Source organism: Carcharhinus amblyrhynchos, chromosome 6 (genome assembly GCF_965287045.1).
Source record: "Carcharhinus amblyrhynchos chromosome 6, sCarAmb.v2.hapA, whole genome shotgun sequence".
In the NCBI taxonomy this organism is placed as follows: domain Eukaryota; kingdom Metazoa; phylum Chordata; class Chondrichthyes; order Carcharhiniformes; family Carcharhinidae; genus Carcharhinus; species Carcharhinus amblyrhynchos.
Genome location: NC_137329.1, coordinates 100978779 through 101003778, shown reverse-complemented (window position 1 = coordinate 101003778; position 25000 = coordinate 100978779). Strand labels below are relative to the sequence as shown.

Below are 25000 nucleotides of genomic sequence, written 5' to 3'. Positions count from 1 at the left end.
AGGCCCTTCAGCTCATCAAGTCTACACCAGCACGCGAGAAGCACCTGAACTGCCTCCTAAGCCCATTTACCAGCACTTGGCCCATAGCCTTGAATGTTATGACATGCCAAGTACTCATCCAGGTACTTTTTAAAGGATGTGAGGCAACCTGCTTCTCCCACCTTTCCAGGCAGCACATTCTAAATTGTCACCGCCCTCTGGGTAAAACAGTTTTTTCTCAACCATCAACACTCCACCCCTCCTTCAATATACCAATACATGCAACGATAATAAAATCAAATCAAAAATTCTCAGACATATTCCAAAGGTTAGACGCTGGATAGCTGAAAGTTCTGTCATATTGGTAATTACGGGTGCAATTTTCTGGCTGTTCTCACTGACAGGACCTTCCGGTCCCACCGATGGCGTCCTCCCGTCCCCGTCCTCCCTCGTTGTGGGTTCTCCAGCTGCAGAGGGCCATGCAATGGGAAACCTTCTTGACAAGGGCGGGACTGGAATATCCTGCCGCTGACCAATGGTGGGCTACCTTTGCCACCACAAAACACGCCATGGGGATGGGGGGGAATACCAGTCTTTGATGAACGATTCAAAATACTTTGCAATCAACAAGTAGTTTAAGTGGAAATTCAACTATTTCCAAGTATCTAGCTACAAACGATAAATAACACCCCTCTGCATTTTTCTACTTAATAAACACTTTATTTGTTGCAAATATTATAATATTTTCGGTCACAGAACAAACGCAGCTCATCTTTTTTTAAATATTAAGAATTCTAAAATAGAACATTTAGGTTGGGATCTTATATTTATCCTAGCAAAGGATAAATTATACTTTTGATCGAATGTAACATATCACCCATTACTAAACATGCAATTACTTTTGGTGCTGTTCCAAGATTCTATTACTTTGGAGATTCTCCACTGCTTTTAGTCTGAGTCAGAAAACTATCTGTGAGCTGCTCGTAACAAAGATATGCTTTTATATCAATTAATGTTTTTTTATTCCACCAACTGGATACCTGAATTCAATGTTTAAAAAAGATTTTTCAAAACAAACTAAAGTGGCTTCAGAGAATTGCTAAATATGACTATTCCAATTTGCATTATAATATATTCCACATTACAATTCATTAGAATGGAAACAATCTGTCTGCAAACCTATCAAAACAAAGACTACAGGGGAGTGAGGTCTCCTATCCCCTGTCCTATGAACAAGGCGTTAAGGCAATCACTTGAGGCTTTCAACTATCGGAGATGGGTCATTAGGACTAATCGTTTTAACAACAGGACTCTGGCTAAGATTGCTTTCCAGACTTGAGCTAATCAAGTCACCTTGGAATTTACTGTCAATGTCATATTTTGAATCCTCCTGGTGGTTGGACAAAGAAGGTCACAGAGAAGCCAATCCTTTGTATGCTTCCAACTCATGTTTCTGCAGCAGAAATGAGGGCAAGCAGCTTAAAGGGCAGTCCCAATTGGGAATCACTCCCACCTTCACTGTCTGTCCAACCCACCTGACAAGTTTCAAGTCCTGTTTATTGACTGTGACGATCCAGGGACTCTTCCGCTGAAAACAGAAACTCTTGAAAAGATATTCAACCCAGCACTACTACCACCAGAGGAGATGGCTACTCCTTTGAATTGGAAGCATTAGGACCACCAAAGGAAAGTCTGAAGCCAGTTAAGTCATCAAACTACAAACATAATTCATTTTTACTTCTTTTGGACTCTAACTTGGCCGACCTATCCTTCCCCAATCTGTAATCACTATATCTGTGCACGTGAACTCTATTTGTTAAACTCAATCTGTCCGGTCGGTCCTTTGATAATCATTGTGCTCACTGAATTTGCAAGTACGTACTTTTCAAAACCAAAAACAAAGCTGTTGCAGTCAAAGAGTAGTGGGAAAAGAGTGGAGCCATTTGACCTCTCCTCACCTGATGGTAACACTGTTGATCTCCAGTCTGTAATACTGAATCTCAGTGTGAAACCCAGGCACTAGCTTCTTTAATCTAGTAGGACACTTGCAGTGAACCTATGATCTCATCAGCTTCTTTACACAGTCATTGGAATGAGAACTGGGTGGCTGCCTCTGGCTGAACTCTTACACCACTGTAAAACAATTCATTACATCTTGCATGTCACTCATCACCTATTTCTGTTTGGTGAAGTAAGTTATTTAAAATGCGCAGATTATTTTTGTGTTTTAAGATAATTTAAAATGTTTTTAATTGTCTCAGAAGAACATTGATATAATTTCATCTACACCTTTTACTTTCTTAAAAAACTGAAAGGCACCAAATGGTTCATTCACTTTAATTACCCTTAATGGTTCCACTTATCATTAACGTGTTGCAATTTTAAAGTGTGCGGAACAAATGAGTTTGGTCTTACTTTTGGTACCGGAATGTCTACTTTTTAAACCAAATTATGTCCCACCATTCCCTTTCCTCCACAGTTCATTACATATGTTCTAGTATTCAGCTGTATTGTCCTTGCTAAAACAACGCGCACTCTGAAAATACTTCAATTTTGCTCTGACTCCTCAGTTTTTCTTCACCAAATACTTCAATTTGGCTTCTGACCAAATGGTGTGGAAATGCCGGCGTTGGACTGGGGTGGGCACAAGAAGAAGACTCACAACACCAGGTTAAAGTCCAACAAGTTTATTTAGTATCATGAGCTTTCAGAATGCTGTTTCTTCATCAGATGAGACAACACACCTGAACAAAGAGCGATACTCCAAAAGCTTGTGATACCAAATAAACTTGTTGGACTTTAACCCGGTGTTGTGAGACTTCTTACTCTGATCAAATGGAGTGGCCTTGGTTTCACAAATGAGACAGTTGATATCCTTCCTTGCATGAGCTAGATTGTGGGTTCAGACTTCATGACGCTACTCAAGCACATTCCAGTACAAAACTTGCTGTTCAGCCATCCTAGAACATAAGAACATTCTCTGATTAGATTGATGATCTATTCGGTTAAACTAAATCTGATAGGATTATTATGGGTTTCCTTCAGGTGCTTCAGTTTCTTCTCACAGTCCAAAGATGTGCGGGTTAGGTTAATTGGCCATGCTAAATTGACCCTAGTGTTAGGGGGACCAGCAGGGTAAATCTGTGGGGTTATGCAATTAGGGCCTGGGTGGGATTGTGGTCAGTGCAGACTTGATGGGCCAAATGGTCTCCTTCCATATTGTAGGGATTCTATGATTGATTCTACGTTCATGTTTCGGCCAATATCTTCAATCAATGTTAAAAAAAATTAACAAGTTATTGCCATTTGAAACATTTCCTTTGTGCAAATCAGTTGCACAAGTCTCCCCAAGTAACATGTACAACAAGTTAAAATCTGACTAGTGCTTGGAGGCACAATAAGGCAAGTTTTTATTTCTTTAATTTTGTGGGAGGTCAGTACAGTCTGGTTTCTTAGTGACATAAATCAACCAAGTTCCTGATTCAGTCTATGCATTCCATAACGCGCCCCCACTTCACCCAGGAGAACATGGACTGAAATTTGGCTTAATCAGTAAATAAATGGTGCCTGTCATTCATAGAATCATAGAACCCCTCCAGCGCAGAAAGAGGCCATCTGGCCCATTGAGTCTGCACCGACCACAATCCCACCCAGGCCCTACCCCTATATCCCTACATTCCCCTCACAGCAACCTGCTGTTCAAAAGCTTGTGAAAGTGAGGGACTAAAACAAGGCAGTGCCCTAAATGGGCATCTAAAACCAGTGTGAACAAGGCGAACAATTGTGGAGATTGTGGGGAAAGTTTTTCCACACAGAGTAGTGGGTGCCTGAAATGCGCTGCCAGAGGTGGTGATGGAAGCAGGCACATTAGCAACATTTAAGAGGCATCTGGATGGATACATGAGTAGTGAGGGAATAGAGGGATATAGATCGAAAAGTACGGAAGGTTTTTTTGTTCATTTAGTTAGGACATCATGATCAGCACAGTCTAGGAGGGCTGAAGGGCCTGGTCCTGTATAGCTCTTTTTGTTGTTCTCTGTCTCTCCTGTACCAATCAGATTGAAATTACTAATGAGTGGTGAAGAGATGGAGCTGGGAAACGCAGGACAGAATAATGAATTTAACGTCCAGTCAGGTACAGGAAGCAAAATATTGAAAAAGAAACAAAGATTGGATTAAGAGAAATAGAAAGGAAAATAGAAATCAATTAATTTGATTAAAAATAATCTTCACCAACAATTTAAAAATGCAAGAATAAGACTCTACACTTATAAAAATTCATCATAGAGGCTGGCAGCAGGTAGACTTTTGTCACATTGTGATGTTAGTGGACCTTTAACAGTTTTTAAAAAAATATGTTCTTTGTAGCTCCCAGCTCTCATTGCTGCCAAGTTGTCTATAGGGGGCCTTTTATTGCTCCTTCAGTGGTTTAAATGGGATTTATTTATTTTTACTCTGGGTTGTTTTATGGTCCTGCATTTTTAGGAGGAAGGGCATGGGTTCTGGTCAGTTTCTTTAGGGAATTCAATGTTTCATTTTCTGTTTCTGGTTGGCAGCAGTGTTTAGTTTAGTTTTAGAAGGGGTTGTCAAGCTAAAAAGTAGTATCTCTCTCTCTCCATGGTGTTCTGAGAAGCTGCTCTGACTTCAAACTGTTCTGTGTGTATTCAGAGGACTGCCAAAGCTGAGAAATCAAGATTTTCAATTCTCCAACTAAAGGACTCAATCCAGTATCACACCAGCATTAATCTTTGCTATGTTAAATCTGTGAAAAGGTTTTGTTTATGGGATTGGTTTGATTGGAACATCTTAGATATACATTTTCAGGGTTATACATATTTGTTTTGTTTGTAGTTGATAAAAGTTATTGCTAATATTCTTAAATAAACTTTGATAAAAGCTTCCTGGTGAATCATTTGAATCATACTTGCTTCATTGCTTATCCTAGCCAAATTCAAATTGCAAAACCTATGATCCAGGAGGGCTCTATAAAACACTTAGAGTTTCTGACTTGAATCATAACAACACTGTTGGAGAAAAAAAGTCCTAGACTGAAATGGATAAGACCATAAAACTCACCAACTTGTGTGGCGAGTTCACTTTGCAATCACCTTGCAAGTAAAGAACTTCATAAAGGAATAATATATTTGAATGGTGAGTTAAGAAGTTGAGATGTTATGCTTGGGAAATCACCAATACATCTGTGACAGTAACTTCTGGATTTTCACATTTTACCCTGCAGCCACCTTTGTCTGAAGAAACTGCGTGATTTGTTTATTAAAAAAGAGTGAGGCTTATCATTCAACAGGATTTTACGGGCCAGTCCTGGGGGTTGGTGGGGGTCAGGGCTGTAAAATGCGATGAGCCGTTCAAAAGTCCATTGACTTTGGTGGGACTGGAAAACCCTGCTGGTGGGAGGGGGTCATAAAACCCTCCCCCCCCCCCTCCATTATTTTGCAGTATATTCCAGTATAACATTGTTGTTACATAGTTGATCTGGCTCAGTTAGTAACACTCTCACCTACATGTTAGAAGGTCCACTAGGGTCTTGTGCATCTCATCTAGGCTGACATAATACTGAGAAAATGCTGCATTGTCAATGGCGCTACTTTTCAAATTAAACATTAAAATTTGATGAACATACACAATCCCATGGTATATTCAAAGAAACACAAATAATTACCCAATTGTATCAGGCAACAATACCACCAAAGAAAACTGATCTCTTATCATTTACCATTTGTGGCATTTTGCCATGGGCTAATTGACAATGCATTTGCCTACTTACCAACAGTTCAAAACAAACCCACTGAGGGTAAGCACCTCGGACTGCCATGTGATTTGTAATGTTATTATTTTCTTCCTCACCTCTCCAAAGAACTTTAACTGAAACTGAGGATCCTCAGACACACAGGAATTTCCTGGATATCCTGAGAAATTTAAATAAAACTACAACACGAGTGGTGTTGGTGCCTGAAGAAATTTCTTGGAGGACCAACTGTTCAAAGAAGTTCATGAATGTCCTTCTTCATAAAATTGTGGTATATTTTTGGACTCCAGTGACCTATCTAATGTTGTTCAACCACAGATGTAGAAACCAATTGACTTTATTTCAACAGCAATTATTGAGAATTAAGCTCTGATTTTAAGGAACATAAACCACCAGTTGAGCTACCTGAGCACCACAGGTAAAGAGTCAAAATCACAGGTAGTACTCAGATGAAGCAGGGTTGAAGGAGTGGAGGGGTGATTGCAGCAGAGAATACAGACAGAATTCAGTCCCAATTTTAAGGCTATACATTCTTTCTTTATCTTTGCATTTCCATTTTAAATTCTAATGTCCACAGTCATAGTGGAAATGGCCTATGTAAACTTGTCATGCTGTAATTGCATCCTCCCTCTAGTGGACATAAGAATTTATAAATGGGAAAAAAATCTTGACAGGAATTGTGTGTAGATTTAAGATTTTTAATATAGATAGCGTGACAGAAAGTAGTCAATGGTTAGGAAAATTAAATTCAGATGGATATGAATGCACATATGAATGTCCAAAAGCATGTCAGGATTACAATAACTAACTAAGTAACATTCTATTAAGCATTATTCTACATCAAACTTTGTAAGATTTTGATATTCATTCAGGATATTGCTTTGGGTTGCTTTAGCCATGGCATTTAGCTGAAATGAGATTTGACTAATCATTTGATTATTAAGAATGCTACATTCAAGATCTCAGAATATTTTCCTTTTCTTATAAAATGAGCTTCAGAGAGAGAGCGATACGTTTGATTCAGAGAAATATTGAAGGGTAGAATGCTGAAAGTTTAAGTGTTAGCCTTTGAACCCTACAAGAAATAAATGTCTCGTAGATATGATTGCAACACACCCTAGGAGCAATCAGATATCCTAAAATACAGATGCTTGCTGTTTTCTCTTTGCAGTTCTCAACTTTAATAAACTGCAGAGGAACACAAACATCTTAAGAATGCACTCTACCTGTGACAATAAGTCAGTAAAAGCACAAGAAAGGAGAACAGACCAAAATACAAAGGATTGAACATACAGTGCATATTGGTGAGCAACATGTTGACATAGTGGTTAACCACTGCTGCCTCACAGCACCAGGGACCTGAGTTCAATTCTACCCTTGGGTGACTGTGTGGAGTTTGCACTTTCTCCCATGTCTGCATGGGATTCTTCTGGGTGCTCCAGTTTCTTTCAACGTTCCAAAAATCTGCGTATTAGGTTGATTGGTCATGCTAAATTGTCCCTTGGTAGCCAAAGCTGTGTAGGTTAGGGGGATTAGCCATGGGAAGTGTGTGGGTTAGGGGAGAGGGAAGGGTGCTGACAGACTTAGTACAGACTCAATGGGACAAATGGCCTCTTTCTGCACTGTAGGAATTCTATGATAGGCACCGAGAAGAAGGTAGACTACTGATTCCTACTCCTGCTGGTGCGGCATGCCATCCAAAACAACAATAATAGCCGCAGAGCAAGCTTTTAGCTTGCAATGTCATTGCATTGTCATTCCCTGTTCATTCGTAAATGGAGGCAGAGATGTTTGGGGTCAAAATCAAATGTCGTGACCTGGAAGGTGGTCTTGGCCACGAATTTAAAAGTGCATCTAGTGCAGGACAGTGTCAGGTGACCCTGCGATTTACCCAAGTTTAAGACTAGAAGGAAGTTCTTCTTTTAAGCAAGATTCTCAGATATAGTATCAGAACTAGGGGAAGATTTTACCTTCACTTTGCACCTGTTTTCAGGCATGACATGGTGATAAAGTTGGGCGTTAAGTGCTGAGGGCATTGGCACCGGTTTTTACAACTGGCGCCATTTCTAGCACAGTGAGCCTCTTACTGGTAATGGGCGGGAGGCAGGTTAATATAGGGAAATATATTATAATGCTGCTTTACATCTGCTTAGTGAGCCTGGTGCTCATTCGTCTGGGCCCGCTTCCCTTTATGACCTCGCTGGGAAAGGTTCTTGCCGGTGAGAAACAGACATGCTCCCTATGAACGGACAGCAGTCAACTTAGCCTCACCAGTGGAACTGGAGACCATTGAGGCCCCCCCAGGGAGGCTGAGGGCAAGGGGTCTGGTTCCTTGGGCAGTGCCAGTTAGGCAGTGCCACCCTGGCACTTGGGCAATGCCCACCAGGCAGTGCCAGGGATGGGGGCCCGCTGCTACTCTGCAGGGATTGGTGGGGTTGGGGGGGGGGGGGGGGGGAAGAGGAAGTGGGGGCAATTGGTCTGGGCGGGAGGGTGATTGGTAGGGTCTATATATCAAGCAGTAGGCCCCCACAATTGCAGGGGGGGAGGGGGAGTAGTTTCAGGGAGCCTGCAATGAGCAGGGGGCCTGACAGCTCTCCCTTCAATGTCAGACCCCGGTTACTGCTGATGCGCAGGTGCAGTATCAGAGGCCTGCACACGCGCACTGCTTCCCTCTGCAGGGTTTCAGGCCCTGCCCACTGGCTTCTGCAGTAAGCAATCGGCTTGCTGATATTTTTGCAGACGGCGTGCACATGGAGGGGCCTGAAAACATGCCCAGAAAACAGATCTGAAACACTCCCAATTTCAAATCCATCCAGCACTTGCACCTCTCCATCGAGGTCTTTCCTCATCATTTCATCATCAGAGGAAGGATGGCTATTTTGGTTCTTCTTTTCCTCCAGGGTATCCACTCTCTGACTGCCAAGGTGATGAAGAGAACAGCATCCAAATACCATCAATGACATTCTTAGATAATCCATGCAGTAATGCTCCTCCTGATGTATCCAAGCATCCGAACTTCATCTTGAGCAGCCCAATTGCCTGACTGACGATGTTGCTGGTGATGCTATAACTCCTGTCCGTGTGTCCTAGGAGCCTTCACAGGCATCATGAGCCAGCTCTTCAAAGCACAACCCTTGTCACCCAGATGCCGAACATACAGAGCATAAGGTTCATTAAAAATATCTGGCACCTGGGAGTTCTAGAGTTGGAGTGGTGGCTGTTGCCCAGGTACCTAGTGCAGACTGCATAATTTTTTGATTGTGGTCACATATCAACTGGACATTTAAGGAGTGGCATGATGGCACAGTGGTTAGCGTTACTGCCTCACTGCACCAGGGACCTGGGTTCAATTCCGAACTTGGGTGAATGTGTGGAGTTTGTACGTTTTCCTCGTGTTTGCGTGTGTTTTCTCACACAGTCCTAAGATACGTAGGTTAGGTGGATTGGCCAAGGTAAATGCACAGGGTTGCAGTTATAGGAGGTGGTTGGGCTGGGTAAGATGCTCTTTCAGAGAGTTGGTGCAGACGAGATGTGTCAAATGGTCTCTGCAGTATGGGATTCTACAATTCTACGGAGAGACAGCCCCTCTTGTTAATTAATGTAAAGGCTGGCCTGCTGCTCCTTGCTGCTGTCCTATTGCTCTCTGAATCCTGGGAAACTTGCCATCGCTACAAAGCTTCTGGCCTGTTCAAGTTGACTGAGTGTCCAATGTAAATACTGGCCTGCCTTTTAAAACATTGTTGCTGGAATTCTTTGACCACACCTACGGCTGAGTGCCAAATTCTCTGTTCTTGCTGGCAGCGGCTGTGGGGCATGCGAGACCAAAGAATTCTGGCCTGTATCTGTGAAAACCTTAATGCAATCATGCACAGTAGGTTGCATAATGCCACTGAGGTCTCTACAAGCAGCTTGAAAGAAACCATTGGCAAAGAAATTCAGTACAACAGTACTCTTGATGGCCATTGGCATTGGATGACCATCAGTTGGGAGCTATTGCCCCCACCAGCATCTTGCAGAGAGAAGTCATTGTGGTTCTGGGGAACTTAGGTTTCTTCCAGCACTCTGTCTCTGATATTTAAAGGTAACTCATTCTCTGCCTATGTGCTCAGGTAGGAGTCATTAAAAAAAATGTTGCGGTTGGTCTTGAGCGCACGGATGGCATTGCGTTGTGCTTGGGTGATGTTCGGGGCTGTCTTGTGAGTGCGGCTGATGACATATATACTCAGGTGACAGCCTTGCTCCATACATCCGTTGTTGCAGCATCATGCCTCCTTCAATCATTTACTCCTATACAGTTCTGCCACCCGAGTACACCACCAATGCAGCCTGCCCCGACCATCTAACCTTCTTCCTCTGCCTCTCAATCTCCTCCACCTCTCCCACTCCTCCCCACTGGAGAATTTGTCAGCAGCAGAGACAACAATTTCCATGTTTTTACAAACCAAATGGCTGGGATGCAGTGGGGGCTCTAAATGCACGTATCCTCAGGCTAAGTGAGGCATAAAACAGCAAAGCTCTCCTCTAGAAATGCCGGCATTGGACTGGGGTGGGCACACTAAGAAGTCTCATGACATCAGGTTAAAGTCCAACAGGTTTATTTGGTATCATGAGCTTTTGAAGCACTGCTCCTTCATCAGGTAACTCACTCCGAAAGCTTGTAATTCCAAATAAACCTGTTGGATTTTAACCTGGTGTCGTGAGACTTCTTACTCTCCCTAGAAACACAGCTTCCAATAACAAATAATAGCAGCAGCAACATGTCCGCTATGATTCTCACCAACTTTTACAGATGCACTATAGAAATACGTGTGACACGAAGATGACTGGAAAAGCAAAATGTGTGGAAGACGTGGAAAGTCTGCAGAGAGATCTGGATAGGCTGAGTGAGTGGGCGAGGTCCTGGCAGATGGAGTATAACGTTAGCAAATGTGAGGTTATCCACTTTGGTAGAAATAATAGTAGGAGAGAATATTATTTAAAGGGTGAAAAGTTGCAGCATGCTACTGTGCAGAGGGACCTGGGGGTCCTTGTGCACAAATCGCAAAAACTCAGTCGGCAGATGCAGCAAGTGATCAAGAAGGCAAACGAAATATTGGCCTTTATCGTGAGGGGGATAGAATATAAGAGCAGGGAGGTCTTGCTGCAGCTGTACAAGGCACTGGTGAGGCCGCAGCTGGAGTACTGTGTGCAGTTTTGGTCCCCTTATTTGCGCAAGGATAAATTGGCCTTGGGAGTACAGAGAAGGTTCACCAGGCTGATACCGGAGATGAGGGGGTTAGCTTATGAGGAGAGATTAAATAGACTGGGCCTGTACTCATTGTAGTTTAGAAGGCTGAGGGGGAATCTTATAGAGACATATAAGATAACGAAGGGGCTAGATAGAGTAGAGGTAGAGAGATTCTTTCCGCTTAGAAAGGAAAACAGAACTAGACGGCACAGCCTCAAAATAAGCCAGGGGTGGGGGGGCCAGTTTAAAACGGAGTTGAGGAGGAACTTCTTCACTCAAAGGCTGGTGAATCTCTGGAATTCTCTGCCCACTGAAGTGGTGGAGGCTACCTCGCTGAATATGTTTAAGTCACAGGTAGATAGATTTCTGATAGACAAGGGTATTAAGGGTTATGGGGAGAAGGCGGGAAAATGGAACTGATCCACTTCAGATCAGCCATGATCTTATTGAATGGCAGGGCAGGCTCGAAGGGCTAGATGGCCTACTCCTGCTCCTATTTCTTATGTTCTTAAAATATTCTTTCCTGATGTATCACAGCTTAACATGGCTCCTACTCTGTCCAAGACCACAAGGAATTACAAAGGATTATGAACGAAGCCCAGTCCATGACACAAGCCAGCCTCGCATCTATTGACTCCGTCTGCACCTCCCGTTGCCTCGGAAAAGCAGCCAGGTCTGCACACATGTTGGACATCCTCTCTTCCACTTTCTTCCAATCGGGAAAAAGACACAAAAGTCTGAAGACATGTGCTAACCAAGTCAATAACAGCTTCTTCCCTGCTGCCATCAGACTTTTGAATGGATTTACCTCATATTAAGTTGAGCTTTCTCTAAAGCCTAGCAATGACTGTAATACAACATTCTGCACACTCTGCATTCCTATTCTGTGAATGATATGCTTTGCCTGTATAGTGTGCAAAAAACAATACTTTTCATTATATACTAATACATGTGACAATGATAAATCAAATTCCCAAATCCTATCATCCCCCAATTTTGTGGTAACAATGGACATGTTGGCATAGTACAAAATCAGCCAGTTGGCATTTATGCAAGGTATTTTGTGAAACTGAAGGTAAGCTTGCAGGTGCAGCACATGAAGACAACAAATAGTCTCTTGCTGTTTTGCACAAAGCAGGAGCCATGCCGAGCTGTGATACAACCATAAAGAATACTTTCGATGGTGCATCTATGAAAGTTGGTGAGAGTCGTAGCGGCAATGCCAAATTTCCTTAGTCTTCTGAGAAAGTAGAGGCATTGGAAGTTGTTCGTGATCTGGACACCTAAAACCTTGAAGCTCATGACCATTTCTACTTCATCCCCATTGGTGTAGATAGGGGCATGCCTCCACTATATTTCTATAGTATGCTGGCCTTCATAGCAAGTGAATTTGAATACAGGAATAGGGATGTCTTGCTGCAGTTATACAAGGTCTTGGTGAAGCCACGCCTGGAATATCATGTGCAGTTTTGTTCACCTTATCTCATTATCAAAGGAAGGATGTTCTTGCAATGGAATGTGTGCCAAGAAGGTTTATCAGACTGATTTCTTGGATGGTAGAACTGATGTACGTGAGGAGATAATTGGGTGGTATTCTCCCAAAAAGTTTCCTCTCAGGTGTGCTCCGCACAGCTATCCTCCCACACTCAGTCACCTTTTTGGAGAGCTGGGCATGTTGTACCAGTACTGGGCGGGGGGGGCGGGGGGGGGGGGGGGGGGGGCGGGGGTGCATAAATATTTTGATGAGCCCAGCTTCAGAGCACCCAGATGCCATTTTGCAATGGTGCCATGAATTCTGTGCTATTGGAGACCCCTTCCTCCCCCCCATAGACATTGGGGCGCTCCCCAAATTGGTGGTATGTTCAGCCACCCCCTCTTCAACACTGATCACCGATATTGGGTCACCAATGACCCCCAACATGACCTGCTCCTGGATGATCCATCACTCATAGCACCCCCACCTCCTTGGCAGTGCCCTGGCATATATTAGTGCCTGACTGGCACTCATGGAGTGTCCAGTGGGTCCCAGAAGTGTACCAGGTGGGCACTGCTCTGCCATGCCCAAAATGACCCAGGGGCTTCAATGATCCGAGTCCTCTGGTGTGACCATTGCACCACGTCTCTGCTGGTGGACACCAGTATTGATTCTTGCTGTTATAGCGCTGGAAGATTCCATGCGCTGGAAATTGAATGGGCTATGCCAATTTAAACAAATCATAGAATCTCTACAGTGCAGAAGGAGGCCATTCACCCATCAAGTCTGCACCGACCACAATCCCACCCAGGACCTATCCTCATAACTCCATGTATTTACCCTACTGGTCTCCCGACACTAAGTGGCAATTTAGCACGGCCAATCAATCTAACCTGCACATCTTTGGACTGTGGGAGGAAATCTGGATGAAACCCACACAGATAACAGAATAATGTGCAAACTCCACACTGACAGTGACCCTAGCCGGGAATCAAACTCACGTCCTTGACACTGAGGCAGCAGTGCTAACCACTGTGCACCCCGATACTTTAAATATGCTAATTGTCCTCTTGTACTTTCTGGGCTTGATCCGGTTCACACCATTAGAAAAAGGGTGGAAGGACTGCAAACTATTTGGCACTGGGCGTGAAACCGATTTTTAGGCCTGCATGCTATTCTCCGGGATCAGCGAGATCTGTGCCCGGCATGTGAAGTCAAAGAATCGCCCCCATTGAATCAGTTTAGAAAAATGTGAGGGAATCTCATAAAACCTAAAAACAATTTGAACGGGACTAGACAGGGAAGATAAGGAAGTATATTCCTGATGGCAGTGGAGTCCAGAAACTGTGCCCACACTCTCAGGATACAGGGTAAAGCATTTAGGATAGGGATGAGCAGAAAGTTCTAACCCAGAGAATGGTCAGCCTGTGGAATTCACTACTACAAAAAGCAGTTGAGGCCAAAACACTTTGTTTTCAAGGAGTTAGATATACCTCCTGGGGCTAAACTGAAAGTGAGAATAGTTGATCATGGCTGATCATCAAGTTGGATGATCAGCCATGATCATAATGAATGGCAGAGTAGGCTGCTCCTGCTCTTATTTTCTATGTTTAAGCTAACTGCCCTCTAACTTGCTTGGAGGAATTACATTCACCATTTCCCAATCTGAGAAACTACGGAATTTTGGAAAATCAAAACCAATGCTTCTACAATTTCTGCAGCTTCTTTGAAAACTCTAGGATGCCACTCATCAGAACCTGGGGACTTGTCAGCTTTTAGCTCTATTAATTTTCATAGTAATCTTTCCCTGGTGATTGTAACTGTTTGAGACTCTCTCCCTTTCACCTCTTGATGCACATCTATATCTGGGACATTATTTGTGACCATACAACTTTCATCAATTATCATGAAAAAATAAGACAATGTGGAGGTTGTAATGCCCGTTTTTTAAAAAAATTATTCAAATGGCATACTGGCTGGCCAGAATTTATTGGCCGTCCCTAGTTGCCTGAATCAACCCAGACTTTGGGAGGTCCCGACATAAAAGGCAAAATGCTGCTCAAGTTGTGCCATGTCTCATGTCTGCTCAATGCCATGCTTCACTTGTGGTGATTTCCATTTTAGCCCCAAGTATTGCTGTACGGAACACAATATGGTTTCTCAAACAGTTAAGTGTTGCACTTGTGCTTCACTGCTTATTTGTACCAACATCTTGCATTGGTGTCTGGAAAAGTTAGGGGTGCCAACAGTTGTTATTCTGGTGTGGAGTGATCGTTAGTTGTAATGGTGTATCACTTGGTCCTCATTACTCCTGAAAGAGAGCTGTTCCAAAGGTAAGGGGGTCTAAAACTAGAGGCATAGGTTTAATTTGAAAGGGGAGAGATACAAAAGAGTCCAGAGGGGCAATTTTTTCACAGAGAGAATGGTGAGTGTCTGGATGAAGCTGTCAGAGGTAGTAGTAGAGATGGGTACAATTTTGTCTTTTAGAAAGCATTTAGACAGTTACATGGCTAAGATGGGTATAGAGGAATATGGGCCAAATGCAGGCAATTGGGACTAGCTTAGGGGTTTAAAAAAAAAAGGTGGCATGGACAAGTTGGGCCAAAGGGCCTGTTTCTATGTTATAAACCTCTATGACTCTATAAGAGCAGTATGAGTACATCTATTTGGGTTGTGTAAATTATGATTTATACAGAGATGTTCATGTGCAAATCAGAGGTCATATGATTAAAAGAATACATAGCACAACTTCCATGTTCAATTTCATTTTCCAGTCCTAATGGCTGGGATCAATAGCGTGACATTCTATGTTGTAACAGAACTGTGCACATTTCTGCTTTAAGTACCAGCGACATGCATAGAAAATATGTGATTTAGCAGCAGGGGAAGCTTTTCATTGATGAAACCCACCATCAATTGACAATGTCATATTTACAGGTGGCCTATTAAAGAGCTTCTTGTGTATACAGGAGGTCATTGGATGGTCCACTGATTAAGAATGCCACAATATTTTAAGAAATATTTCACCACCAAAGCAAACTAGCTGTATGATTCAGCGATGCCTCTCTGCATATTATTCTCCAGGCCATCAGGACAAGACAGGAGGGGCTCTTTTCTAAAGATGGCATAAGGCGTCCCTCCAGTCAAACAAAATGGACTGAGGTGGCAGAGGAAGTGAGCAAACATAAGTTCATGTGCCAAACTTGGGTCCAGTGCAAGAAACAGGTCAATGACCTCCTCTGATTTGCAAGGCTAAGTGCAAATGTAGCACTTTCAACAGGAGTCTTCCACGTGGTCATCAAATGCATATGTGCCAGTGGGCAGCAGTGCAAGAAGAACGGCAATGCATGAACAGCCTCAGTGTCACAAAGAAATTAATAAAGCATGTGGAACTTTGGCCTTTGTGCGTGCTTGGATGCAACATGTGAATGATAAATCTGTAAGTGTGATGGAGATGCGTATAGACCAGTGGTTAAATGTCACTTGACTTTTCACTTACTCTGTGCTTTATCATGCAGGATCAGCAGACCCGCAATACCAGGGAAAGAGGACTCACGGGAGGAGGAATTCCTGACTTAACTCTCCTCACAGAACGAGCAGGGAGGTGATGGAGATCGTTGGCAAAGACAAGAATGAGTGGTGACAGATAGCGAATTGTACTGGCCAAGAGTAAGGAGAAAGATATGGTGTGGTATATGAGCACATAGAATGGAGTTGATTAAATGTGAAGTGCTCATTCTGTGATTCTCTCTGTGCTCCACTGCAGGTCATCACCATCCTCTCCCCTCCATTACTATTTAACCTACGCTTATTTCACTGGATTGTATTACCATTTCCCTTCACATGCCCTATCTCCTCCTTATACCTACAATTACGCGGTCCAAATGCCAATTCTGACCCTGATTCCTCCATTTTCCTCCTTCCTGCTTCTGCATGCCTCAGTAATTCACTCCATGGCTTCCAATACCCTGCTATGATTCTGGGTCTGCCCCCATATCAAGTACAACTTTCCCCTTTGACTGGAACTCTTTCCTCCACCACCCAGCACTCTCAATTCGACCCACAAGACTCCACCATTCATAGCAACGACCCTACTCTTTAGACCCTTCATTCATCTTCTAATCTATGCCCTCCACACCCCGCCCTTACAAAGAACACCATATCTACAAAGCTGGGCCCTTTCCTTCACCACACCACCCAGTACCTGAACACCAACCTTTCAACTATCTGCCACCCTGTGCCAAATAATTCAACATGGGGTGCTGCTTACGCTTGCCACAAACGCACAAAGCCAACTAGTGCACACCACCTTTAAACAAGTGCAGGGTGCCACCAGATTCTTGTGCACTATTAACTTTATGCGGAGGGTAGGACTCTATCCAAAACTGGTTTATGCTGATTGAGTTTTCATGGTATGCAAATATATTACAAGTATGAACTCACCATGGGCTGGCATAATGTTCAACATGCCTCAAACACACTACTGACTTTATCTCCACATCTTAACCTGTCATCACAAAATCAAAATTTCACATCCTGCCTAAACACACTACATTTTCCACCCTTGTAGCCATATAAAGTCCTCCCTCATGTAAAATCAACCAGAAGCTAAGGAATGATGTCCTTGGTACCTAATTATTTCACCACCTGTTACACTCCACGCTTTCCTGTTATGGGGATGCTCTTTAAATATACAGACAACACAGATTAAGAAAGCAATAATCTGGATCATTAAATTTCCACATACAGTATTAGTCTTTCCCTCCTCATGGTATTTATAAAACAATTTGCAGAATCATACCATATTCATGGGGATCTCACTCGTTTTTAAACTTGCAAACATTTCTCATTCAAAAGCAGCATTTTCTGCATGTCTTTAATAACTGTTTTTCTTCAAATCTGTTCTATACACCATATCTCTAGTTTTAAGTAATATACATACATTGCCATTGCATCCTTCAAGACATGTATCTTTCTTCCAGACCTCAGCCAGATTCTCCAATTCACCAACAATATTCATTCTTTCTATATCAGATTGCTGTATTTCCAAACTTTCCTGCATGCTTGCAAGTTGTTCTACATGACTCACTAACAATGTGCCCTTGTTTTATTACAACGGTTATCAGCATTTAAGAGGCAAATTATTAAAGAGAGCACTTTGCTGCCGTTCAGACACTTCACCACAAAGTCTACTGCTAACAAATAGATGATCAACTTTGGCACTTAAAACTGGTTAAGAACGTTCATTAGCTACTTGAATAGAATTGGAGATTTGTTACTGCTGGTGTGTTGGGAATGTATCAGTCTTTTTTATTGTGAGTCATGAAATCACATTCTCAAAGATCACATATTTTAACACTGCACATTTTCAGTTATGAGAGCAGTTCACTAATCTGAGAGAAATCAAATTTAAAAAGAGATTTTGAACTAAAATCTGAATTGGCCACATAATGTAGTGACCCACTAGAGGAAAATAGAATGCTTACATTCATAGATTTGAAAAGAATATTATGCACAATATCCAGTATCCATTTAGAAAATTGCAGCTTGATCTCCAGTTGCATATCACTTGACATCAAGCAGAATGTTAATCTACCTTTCCTACAGAGAAGGGCATGTTGCGATTATAGAGATGCTGGGGTGCCAGACCTGCAATAGCCAGATTATTTGGTTAGGCTCAAAGGGGGCACTTCCTGGTCCCACAAGGTTAATTTGAAACTTAATTTTGCTCAGCTTCTTAGGCTGAAACAGCTGTAGAATGATTGAAGAGTGCACACCGCATACTCTGATTAGTTCTTGCCTGAAACGACAATTGGACAATGGCAATTTATGCATGCCTTCGAATCCTGTCTCTCATATTAAAATCAGGTCTACCATCTGAAGCAACCCCTGTTGAAGTATCAGCCAGCCAATGTTGGCATTCTCAATGGGCATTAGGTCTAATGCATTGCAATGTTGGGAAATTAAAATCAACTTCAAAGAATTAAGTATCTCAGTGAAAATAGAATTTTCTTTACATATTTAAATTTTGCATAAAGGTCACAAACCTATTGTTCTTACAGTACATAAAGGAAAAACTTTACTTTGCAATATCCAAAGTGTTAACTCATTTTTTATTATATTGTTGTAAATCATTTATCAATAGCATAGTTTAAAGAAAATCTTCAGAATTTTCCAGCTGTTAATTCTAACTTGGATTTTCTTTAGTCAATGTTCCTAAAATTGTAAAACCCCAAAAGCAACTAAAAAGCAAAGAAAAATGCTGTTGTTGAGACCCATAGATGTTGCTGTCTCCTTATTTCTATTTTCTTATCTTTACTTCCCTTTCATATTCAGTGGGTGCAAATGGCAATGAAATTACTGGGCTGGGTGCCTGGGCAATTTCACTCCCTTTTCTGTGCGCTATCACAGCTTCCTGGAGCTGCTGTGCGGAAAATAGTGGTGGGCAGTGGAAATCAGCAGTAATGACCCAGAGGAATACTCACGGACTGAGAGGCCTCGCTACCTTCATATCCACTGGCCCCAGAGCCCATGAATTACTTGCGTTGGTCTTTGTTTCAGGCAACCTTTGAGGGCACTTCTTTAAATGCCCATCTCTTATGCAGTTGTGCTTGGGGCATATCCTGAAAACATCATGGCAAGTCCATCCTTGACAGTGGCAGGGGTCTGGCATGCTTTTTATGTTCCCAAATGAATTGGATCAGAGCTGGGGTGGATTTGCAAGAGCACTACACAAACAGGAGAATCCTACACTACCTTTTAGTGATTGAAACTCAAATTACATTGATTTCAAATATGCCACACAATTTATGACCGAAAGAACTTATATTTATAAACCTAACATGCAGCAATAGATTGATATTAGACTATCCTCAAATATTTTTGTATAAAGCTATTCATATAAAATAGGCTACATACATGACCAGTGCATCTGAATATATAAACTTGTAACATTAGTATGGTTGAAAGTTAATCAATAAGTCTTCTGAAGCTTGTTAGGTTGACAAATGGAGTTGTTGTTATGGTAAATATCTGTATTCTTAACACATAGTGGCTAGATTAATATTTAGAAAAGATGACCCTTTTTTGCCATGTGGTTCCATTGCTATCAGTTAAAGGGAATCCTCTTAACGAGTTCACCCACCGCAAGTCAGTAAACAAAGAATGGCCACATGTTTGACATCACTGATTAGGACCAGGCTTTTCAAAGCTTTATGCATATTTCTGAAACCCACAGAACATTAATTTTTAATGATTTCACTCTCACTGCTCCATTAAAAGATGGTCTGGAAAGGATTTTAACATAATCAATCACATAGTTAGCTACAAAATATTAACTGGAACAGTAGCCTTTTGCATAAAACATAACATATAAAACCCTCCAACATAGGACTGCCAGTAATTAAAGTTGAATATGTAATCACTTCTGTTCATGCACTAGAATTTTTTGACATCAACAACAAGGTGCAAAATACTTTGCTGGCCTATATATAGATTGTGGATGGAAGACAGATATGGATTGTGGAATGTAGCCAGATATCCCAATTATGCTTTTATAATAAAAAAAAGTGAACAAAATACTTTTGTGCCAGCCGGTAAAACCAGCATATATGCGTTGCAGATGCTTACGTATATTGCTGTGGAGAACATCCTGGGCTGATATTCCCATTGCTTTCGAGGTGATCCAGTGAACCATTGAGGTCTTCATGGGCTGCCTGCAGTAAGCCACTGGAGGTGGTGTTTATCAGGCTTGGGTTACTAAGTAAAGGTAAACTACTCTCTGCAAGTGCAGCCTGACAAAAAGTAAACATAAAACAGCTGATCAGCATAATTGTTCCAATTCTACATTTAGACTGACAGATTTTACAAGCTTCATTCGGACTGTCTTATGAAAAGTCTCAAAGCAAATTACTATACCAATATTGATCATGTATTATAATTAGGTACAAATCTGATGCTAAATAGTTTGAGCGATCTAAGTAAAATTTTATTTCATTGGAAACTATGAGCCTTTTATTGCACATACAGCCTAAATAGGTGAAGGTATCAGACTGACTAGTTGCAGTCACTACTGCTAATATATCAACTGCTTAAAGTTATACACTTTAAAACAATACTTTGTAAAGGACAATAATTAGTTTTGTAAACGGAAACAGTTGAGAGGACATTTCTCATTACGGCACAGTGAGAAAATGATCCAATGTTCTAGATATTTCTTTCTGACATTCATTTCAGCCACATTATCTTAAATAAAGAACACGCTGAGTAAATTACTCAATTCATCCTCAGTGTTCCTGTATCAAATGATTAAGTTAAAAAAATTGCAGCTTTTATATGTAGTACATGCTTATGGTGTGAAGCTAGATTTTTGTTTTAATGTCTCTCATGGCAATTCTGCAAAAGATAATACTCTTCATAAAGTTAGCCAATTACTTTAATAGAAACTTTAGGCATTAAAATTTTATTTTCCTGTAAAGTAACCAGCAATTTAGATGCTTGATATTTTTAACTGAAGTCATCTCTAAAAATGGCTGTGGGTAGTGGATGCAATAGTTTCTCTGATTAAAAACTACAAGTAAACAGTAAAAAGAGTAATTATTTTTTGGATCATAATTGGAAATTGATCAATTCATGGTCGACTTTGAAAGTCATGAAAGTGCCTCAATTTTCAGCTTACACCATTTACCAAAAAGCAAGTGTTGCACTCTTTTCAAGAGCTAGCTCAGGGAATAGTATAAGTAACAAAAGTTGATTTTCTTTTCATTTGTTAAACCATATTGACCCCTCTATCCATAATCTGCTTATCTTAAATTTCTCATTTCACTGCTCTAAGCTTGCAATTCTTCTCCTCACAGTATTCTATTCTCCCTTTCATTCTTAAGTCGCAACATTCACATATATGGGTCCTACCCATTATTCATCGACATATCTAATTAGAAGATGAGTTGAAGACGTATATCATTTAAATTATTTTGTTCCATATACATACCACTTTACTGGGGTATATCTATATTGATTCCATGATCAGCTGCCAAATGACTGCACAAATATTATTTATCCTTTTAAAGTATGGGTTGGCAGAATCACACTTCGGCTTGCTTGAGTATACTTGGAAACCTGTATATTTATTAAGAGCCTTTCACTTCACTCCTTTCCTGGAAATATTCCACTGAGACAGGAGAATCTCTAGTGATTTACTGGTGTGACTTGGAAACCAATAAAATTTAGTACAACTTCCAAGTTCCTTACCACGTTCACAAGAATCTTCTCATTCATAATTCAGTCTTTTACTTCTAGGTCAGTTGTCTAACTAGTTGTTTGCTACATGCTACATGCTTAGGTGATAACTGATCAATGTTTGTACGCATGATATTTAGTTAGCATTAAGCAGCATGTCTTAACCTCCGATCTCAGAAAATCACAATGTGTATTCTGATTCTAATTAGGGCTTGACCGAATACAGCTTATTCAGAAGCTCAGATGCATGCAAGAGAGGTACAAGATTTGTGACCGGTGGTGGGCATGGTGGCATACTGGTTAGCATTGCTGTCTCACAGAGCTAGAGACCAGGGTATGCTTCCTGGCTTGGGTCACTGTCCACATGGAATTTGCACAATCTCTTTGCGTATGCATGGGTTTCCTCCCACAGTTTAAAGATATGCAGGTTAGTGGATTGGCCATGCTAAATTACCCCTTAGTGTCTGGGGGACTAGCTAAGGTCAATGCATGGGGTTATGGGGATAGGGTCTCGGATTGTGGTCAGAGCAGACTTGATGGGCCAAATGACCTCATTCTGCACTGTATGAAAACTATATGTGCAGACAGAAGATCTATAAGTTAAAACTTGGAAACTTAATAAACAATTGTCAATCATGCCACTGTCCATTTTCTTCACTATTCTTCCCCCCATCAAGAAAACCAATTCAGATACTCATGGACTGTCCTGTAATGATGAATTCTGTAGATGACAATTGATTGCCTCTCCAAGTTCACTTGCAGAATCACGCTTACCATTGTCTGGCTAAGTGACTGCTCATTGGCTGTTACAACAATTTATGTTAATTGTAATGAATATATGACAGATACGCTCCCCCTCAACCTCCAATAGGCTGAACTGGAAAAAAAAAATCATACAAAGTTGAAACTTTCTTCCACTTTGTCAACTTGACTGAGATGAGGGAGAATTAGATTTCAATAAGGTTTCAGTAAGCAGTTCTGAAATTCACTTCATTGCTGCCATCAACACTTCAGTTTCCCAAACTGCCTTTGCTGGTTATTTTTAGTTTAAAATATATGCAAGTGAGCACTCTGATTTTATCAGGCTAAAAATATAAAATTAATGAATATAGAAACAAACATGGATTTTGCACCCAGGATGAGATGACTTCAGCTGCTTATGCCCTCAAGAGAAATTAATTCAGTACTTCGGTTTTAATTGTAATATTATATTATCAATGTATTTTTGGAATTCAGTTATGCCCAATACATTAATACACTGACCTTGAGTTTTCCGATATTGTGTTTGATAAATAGCTTTGCTGCCTGTCTTTCAATCATATATTAAACTAATGTCATATTTTATCCAAATATTTTAAAATGAACTAGTTAACCATGGATTTTAAATGAACATATAATCACATATATGTTTGTGTCTAACTCAAAAAGTGTTATACAAAACAGCCAATGTTTTTCTGTGGAATTTTACTTTGTATCATCTATTTTCATTGTAAATACGCATACAATGTGCGCCTGCACTTCTAATTTATTGGTTTGCATGCCACTTGAATCATTGGGCAGGAGACCTCGGGCAGGATTTTCCGGTTTTGGGGTGAGGACAGACAAAAAACCCACCCTTTATTCTGATTCCTCTGCCACAAATCTTATCAAATCATGGCAATGGTATCAACCTTTCAGTGTGAATTGAGAGATGCACCAGCCTACGGATTTCTCCATGGAACCCATCTATGCCAATTTTTGCTTGACCCATCATGAGACAAACTTAACAGATGAGTAGAAAACCATTTCCAGTTAGCTTTCTCTTCCTCTTCCAGAAACCTAAGATTAGTCGGAATTTATAAACTGCAGGTAAGACGGGGACTCATAAAAATTCACTGGCTTCGACTACCAAAATCATAACAATACAATTGTTTAGCCACGTTGCATCTCTATTTACATTAAAACAAAATTGCAACGTCTGTTAAAATGTCGCCGATTTTAATGACTGATGATGTCAATTGTGTGACAAGTGATATTCATGAGACGAACAGTTTAAAATGTTAACGTATTTTCTCTGTAAAGGTTGGTGTAATGGGTTACCGAGCACCTATAATGAGAGGAGAAAAGTGAACCTTGGCAGCTGCTCTTTGAATACAAGGTTTGACTAGCAGCAGAAGCAAGTTCGAAATGCAAACCAATTTGTTTCCACTTCTAAGCTGGGCTTGCGCTGAATGGTTTAACCCCAGTGGCAATTCCCTGCTGACTGTTCTTTAACTCCAAAGATCCTGATTCATGTTCTAACAAAGCATCTCTTTGACTTTAAAGAATGACCAAAACTTTACCCCGAAATAAAAGTCATGACATTTTGCCTCTTGTGCATAAAAATTATATATTGTAATTAAACTTTAAAATTTTTGCCATGAGCGCCTCATTTCCGAGCTCTATGATGTGAAATCATTTATGACAGCTTAGATAAATATTAATGCATATCCACATGCATTTGCAGGGGCTGCCATCAATCTAACATTTGATCCAAAGGTGGATATTCCAGAGCTTGCCACAGGGTGTCCCTCTTGCTTTTTAACCACATCAAAAAAACTAGCATTACAACTAAACCTATCTAAAGGAAAGACTTAGATTAAAAAAAAACAAAGTTAAAGGCTGAAATCCAGAAATTAGGACATGCACAAAAGTAAAAATGTAATTGTCTACATCAGTATCAAAACATTTGGCAGCTACAATAGATTTCCCATAGCAAAGAGCAGATAGGGTACACTAAATCCGATGAGTGTCATTAAACTTTTTACCTGCAAGCTTGCATTGAGAGCTGCTCCATACCCCAGACTAGTAGGTATGTTTTTAACTAATGTTGGACTGCTGAAAATGAAAAGTAAAGAGGTGTTAAAAATCCATATGGCTACTGACTTTAAAAGAAATTTTAAAAAATGGAAGACGTTCATACTTTTAAGTAGTAAAATGTAAAAAATGTCAACTCAATGTTAATTTAAGAAACTGCAACAAGCATTAGATTACAATTGCTTATGACATTAACTGCAATACAGTACTATTTTTCAAAACTTAAGTGTGACCAACTCAAATAAGACAACAGCATAGACCTTCCCAGAAATTTCAACTTTTTTAAAATACGGAACCTAAAAATATTAAATATTCCAACTGTTTTTCCCTTCTTTCAAATGGGTTGGCTAAAGATTCTCTGAATGAGCTCTCAAGCTTGTTTTATTAGCGATAATTACTCCAGCAAGTGCTGAATAAATGAAAAAAAATAAACCCCAAAGTACATTATCATCAAGATGAATGAGCCAGTTGCCTAACTAAG

The 25000-nt window shown here is 40.9% G+C and overlaps 1 protein-coding gene across 6 annotated transcripts in view; it reads right to left on the bottom strand.

The window, feature by feature from the left end:
* The window catches only part of foxp2 (forkhead box P2), a 708352-nt gene that overhangs the window by 7923 nt on the left and 675429 nt on the right, over positions 1-25000 (bottom strand). For all 6 annotated transcript variants that reach the window (XM_080191077.1, XM_080191073.1, XM_080191074.1 and 3 more), the window contains 2 exons: positions 24471-24540; positions 20077-20240 (listed from right to left, as the gene is read on the bottom strand). In XM_080191077.1, coding sequence (XP_080047203.1) covers positions 20077-20240; positions 24471-24540 — 234 coding nt within the window. The remainder of the gene's footprint in view (positions 1-20076; positions 20241-24470; positions 24541-25000) is intronic.